A 5,858-nucleotide genomic window follows, 5' to 3' on the forward strand; every position below is an offset into this window, starting at 1 on the left:
TACGCACTAAAGCTTTAAACCAGTTGTTTCCAAACGTTTTGACAATAAAATGCTTACATATTGACGCATCAGTGTCAATCTAATCATGTTGTATGAAAATAAAAGGGACATTATATGGCAAAATGAGTACTTCCGATACTGTTAAGTAGCCTATGTTTTCCTGAAGCCTACTTTTACTTTAAGTAGGATTACTTGTAATGGAGTAGTTTTTGACGTTGTTGCATTGTACTTTTACTTCAGTAACATATCTTAATACTTCTTGGCCACTGATATGGCACAAATATATCCATGGTTAATATTGCTAAAAATAAATTCCTTGATTGTATCATAGACAAACTCAGTCTGTTTTGTTACATCAAAGAGCGGAACAATTGAAGCAAGCTAGTGCAGTCAGCCGAGCACAATTTACTGTTGCACATGTTTGTTTTGTTTAGCCTATGTGTTTAGCCTAGCTAGCCACAACCTCTAAGCTGCAACATCTTTTAAACCACAAGTGCCGCTGAACTCATACTAAAACACAATGAAACCCGCAGTGGACGAGATGTTTCCTGAAGGAGCCGGACCCTACGTGGATCTGGACGAGGTGGGTTAACAGCAGATTTGGACCGAAAACTAGCAACATAATAGTCCAAAACACTGGCTAATACTAACGATCGCTAGCTTAGAAACGTTATTCTAGTAATGTTATAAAAAAAAAAACGCTTTCAGATTAAGTCGGTTTTCAGCCTTTCGTGTAACGTAAATAATAATAATCACAATAATCAATATGATAATAAAAACGCACTGCATTTATATAGTGTTTTTCACAACACAAAGCGATTAAAGAAACGTAGCTGCCCGACCACCGAGTGTTTTGTTTTGTATATACTTCAGATCACAACTAATAACCTTGGTTACTATGAAGAAGTTTCTTCTTTCCTATCAAAAGTTATAGATGAATACAAATTCTGTCAGACTGCGTTTTCAGCCTGACACAAAATGTACCCCCTCTGTTTATTGCACAAATGATGCCCTGCCACCAAAAGCTGTTATATTATCCATGTTCAAATTGGCCCCTTAGTAGCTTTTCTCTCCCTGTTGTTTACATGTAATGTCATGGTTTTTTTTTTGTGTTTGAGAGTGTTTGAGAGTGCGTGAGAGTGCTATGTGCTTTGTTAATGCCATGAAACTGGTTGGTTGTACTGCTGTGTGTTAACAGGCAGGAGGCAGCAGCGGCCTGCTTATGGACCTGGCAGCCAATGAAAAAGCAGTGCACTCTGATTTCTTTAATGGTAAGCCATAGTTTTCTCTCTGTGTTTTTTTTTCCCCCTGAATTATCAAATGTGCACACTGTAAAGAAAATATGTACCCCTTAAGTCATCTGTTCTTTAAATGTAGTAGCAGAATATGTCACAGGACGGCATACACTGAGGAGGAAGCTTGCAGAGTTGAGCCAAAATTAAACCGAAATCTTCTTTTGTGGCAACTAGTCTCAGAAATAATCTTAATTTACTTTATTTGTATCATGACTGAAACTAAATTAATCAAAGCCACATGGTGTGATGCAACAAAAGAAGTAGCAAAATACTTTTGTCTTTGAGGATCCGATACGATGGAGAAATGTGAGGTAAAGAAGTAAAAACCCTCTAGTGCCTGGTTACAAGTGCCATTAATGTTGTGAAACAAGTGAACCATTATGATTTGTTTCCATCTGTCCCCTTGCTTCAATATCCACATTTGTTAGTAGACCACAACACTTTTAAACACTAGTGGCTGTGTTTACATGCATACAAGTTATCTTAACATTCCTGATTTGTGGTAATTATGTGATATATAATGTAAATGAGAAACTCAAATGATCAAAGGATTTATAGAAACCTGGTTTACACATATACAGAAAAACCTGATAATTTGTAAAGCTTTCTTTTAAAGTCAAACTTAAAACTGTAAGCTGAAACATGAGACTGAGCTGTTCAAACACATGTAAGTAGTAAAATAAAAAAGGTCAAACTATTTTAAAAAAAATGGCAGCATCATATGAAAATTCCAATATTTTTTTCAGCTATATGAACGTGTAAAGCGAAGAAACCAGAATATTGACAAACTGCATGGATTTTTATTTTGAGCGCATAATCCAGGTTCTTCCCTAATCACGGTCTACTCAAATTAACCCTAAAAAATCCTGTTGTTCCCCTGTAAACACCCGTTTCACACACTCATAAACACATGCACAGAGGACGTACAAAAACACTAAGCTGTTTTCCGTCTTGCAGCGTCGGCTGCAGGCAAAACAATTTGGGCTCAGCAGTACATGACCCAGAAGGAAAAAAAGATGATTGTTAAAAAGGAGTGAATGAAAGAAAAAAAAGTGGAGCAAAGTGAGTTTTATAGCTGCTGTCAGACTAAAACTCAGCGGGACACCTTGCCAGTCAGCTTCTTTAAAACAGACATACACACTCCTTTACATCACTTGGGTTGTTAACACTGCTAAAACTGCCTTACAGTGGATTCTCATGTATGGCACGTCCTAGCTTGGTGATTTAATCCAGAAATAGACACAACTGGTACATGTACATGATTAGACTAACATACAGTGTCTAAAATGATGCAACTTAATTTTTTCAGGAACTCTAGAAAGAGCACTAATGGGAATCTAAAACCTTAGCCACTTATCTTCTCATATGTGCACACACCAAACACTTCTACTAAAGCACGATATGTTAAAGAGTTCTGTCTGATTATAGACTGGGGAAAATTTTAAAAAACAATTTGTTTTTAAAGAGAATTGGGCTCTGTGAGCTCACAAGGACATGACAATGTAATGTTTAGCCATTTAGGTCAACTTAACAAGTGTGAAACATGGACCACGTTGTGAAAATAAGGTATCTAAAAAAACACTCCTGATCCCTGGTGCTGCAGTGGTTTGTGTTAAAAGTTGCAGGGGGTTATGGGTAGCCAAGGGGCAAGCTGTTTGACTCGTTGCCTGTCCCTTATTAGACAAAACAGGAATGTCCTGTTTCTGGAAACCACAGAGACATGAAAGAAAGAGCTTCTCGAGCCTGGTGCGCTGAATCCGTTTCAGCTTATGAACGTTTTAGCAGATTTTTGTAAATATATAGGATATATTCCTTTTTTACTATACAGTAGTCTATATAATTGGCTGCAAACCAATTGCAGCTTTTAGCTCATTTTGAAAAATCCTTGCAGCAGACAACTCAAAAAGATCAGAGCACAATTTACATCAGCCACAAACTCACAGCTTTTGTTTGTAATGTGTGTAGCTTGTCGAAGCTTAAAGCAACACCAAAGATTCTTTTTTATCTTAAAATAATGTTTCCAAAGTCGTTTCAGTGGTTCATCAACTCGTAACAGGGTGAACGGCACTTCTGCATTCGCTTTGCGGCCCTCTATCGGCTATAACCGCACTATGCAAGTTTGCCAGATCGGGTAGCGGATCTGTAGTTCGAACGAGACCTACGACAGCGGTAATGGACAATTCTGCTTCCAACCGAAGAGGAAAAGTGCTTTGGTGTTGCTTTTAAGTTGCATATTCAAATTGTTATTCAAATTGTTTGTTGTGTCCAAAACCCAAAGCTATTTAATATAATATCATTAGAAGACAAAGAAAACCATCCATTTAAGAAGCTGGAAACTGAATTTTGATTATTTTTGCATAACAAAATGATTTTAACGATAGCCGACAGATAATCAATAGGTAATAGTTGCTGGTTTGTAGATTGAATAATCTATATTATTTTGACTCCTAATCAAAGCTTGTAAATGCAGCAATTCATTGTGTGGACATGCAAAGAAAATAGACAGAAAAGCTTTGAAAGTAAGGTTCAAGATAAGAGGAATCAGACTGCAGCTCTTGGTTATTATCTTGTTTATTAGTGTCAGTAATATTGTCAGTCTCGTGGAGAATTTCCTCAACTGGAGTTGTCCGGTACCTTGGTCTTTATAACGTATGTTGATGACACGTATGTAGTTCCTTTGTGTTTGGCCATATTTACAGTACAAGTAAAAGAAACCCTGGATAAAAGTGTTCACCAAACAGCATGTGAGAAGTTTTTGTTTTTTTGAACTTAGAAGCTTGAATAAAAAAATAAAAAAATCATATATTGCATATATGGCTGAGGATGTAGGAGTTCTGGGAAACTGCTGGACTAATTCTAACCCTGTTCTTGTCTTTTGTTGTCTCTCGCTTCTTTCCATCTTGTATTCTTGCTCTCTTTCACTGCCTGCAGACTTTGAGGATCTGTTCGATGACGATGACCTGCAGTGATGAGCATCAGCATCTGTGTGTTTCTGTGAACGTGTACATAAGAAAAGAAATTATGAAAATGGGCTTATTCGGACTATGCGTTCTCTCTGATTTGTACAGCCCCCTCCTCCTACATGTCACTTACCACCAAACTGAAATAAAGACTTTGTTTTTACAAAAAAAAAAAAAAAGCTGCCGTGGTAAACCAGGTGTCTGAGAATCCCTTACATTCCAGCTTTAAAGAAAATTATGAGTATAGTTTTGCCGTCTTCGTGTTTGAATCTGCTCCCGACTGGATTGTAGGTTTGTGGGCTCTGCCAAACACCTGTTAGCAAACTTAATTACATACGAGATTCAGTGTTAACATGGCCACTAAATGTCCAGTTGGGGCACGATAGGACAGGAAAAGGGGCTGCAAAAAATGTGGAAATGCTTGAAAAAAATACAGAGCAACTAAAGCGTTCAGGTGTAGACTCTACAAATATCATAAATAGGGAAAATGGAATGCGATTTGACTTTTATTTTCAGATTAGAATTATGTGCCTTCAACTATTTATTGATAGTTGTATGAATTTGAGATAAAATTGCATTTTTTTATAAACTTTCTGAGATGATGCAGGCCCACCTAAACCAGCTGCAGGTGTAGGCTTAAAAGATAAGACTAAGAAAATATAAAACTTCAGTTTAATGTATTTACATCATGCATGTACATTAGAATTGTAAACATATTGCAGAATTTACCTCAGAGACATAAAGGTAACTGATCTGGGCATGTGATTACAGTTTAAAGAAGCTACAATCCATGACCAAAAGTATGGATGCCCCAACGACTATATCTCAATTTATTAAAAGGATCATTTGAATCTGCTGCTATAACAGGCTACACTCATCTGGGATGAGTTATTGTCATGTTAAACCAGGAAAAGGCATTCCACCAAGTGTTGCCGCAAAAATTGGATGCCACCAAATAGTAACTTAAAGAGCCCAGAAACCTATATTCTAAACCATCTTCTTACTATGAGCAACATATTCCTACTTAAGCACAGAAATGTCTGCCAAAATTGCAACAACTTTGGTTATTTCACATGAGAAATCTCTGTAGTTTTTGCTCTCTTGGGAAAAAAGAGGCGATGTCACATACGTCTGTGTGCTGATCAGAAATGAGCAATATTTAATCAAAATGGGATCACACAGCCACATTGTACTGATGAAGCAGATAAGCTTGGGTTTTTGAATGTTGAACTCTTGATATATAATACATTTTTTCAAAAACCTTTAAGTCTTGAGTTTTAAGTTTCCACGGTCTTTACGATTTTCCTTGCATTGCAATTAAGGGGCCGAGCCCAAACTATAATAAAAACCTGTAAAAACCCCAAATTACAGAAAGTATTCACAATGTGTCTCAGTGTACAATGAACAGGGAAATTAAGTTTAGGCTCTTGCATAAGAGCCAATGTTCACGTGGTGGCCACTGATGTATCCTCTCTCTAAACTATACTAAGATAACATTAATTATTTGGGTTTAAATCACTTTTGGTGTGAAGAAGCAGATCTCGATTTCTCTATAAATAAAACCTCCCCAGGAGCCGGGCTGGACACTCATAAGACTACCGCG

At 37.1% G+C, this 5,858-nt stretch overlaps 1 protein-coding gene across 1 annotated transcript; it reads left to right on the top strand.

The window, feature by feature from the left end:
- Positions 1-372: 372 nt before the first annotated feature.
- On the top strand, positions 373-5,561 carry cops9 (COP9 signalosome subunit 9). The gene is made up of 3 exons (XM_028569618.1): positions 373-583; positions 1,199-1,271; positions 4,227-5,561. The coding sequence occupies exons 1-3, from the start codon at positions 521-523 to the stop codon at positions 4,262-4,264; spliced, it is 174 nt and encodes a 57-aa protein (XP_028425419.1). The 5' UTR covers positions 373-520; the 3' UTR covers positions 4,265-5,561.
- Positions 5,562-5,858: the final 297 nt, after the last annotated feature.

The sequence above is a fragment of the Perca flavescens genome, chromosome 22 (genome assembly GCF_004354835.1).
Source record: "Perca flavescens isolate YP-PL-M2 chromosome 22, PFLA_1.0, whole genome shotgun sequence".
Classification (NCBI taxonomy): domain Eukaryota; kingdom Metazoa; phylum Chordata; class Actinopteri; order Perciformes; family Percidae; genus Perca; species Perca flavescens.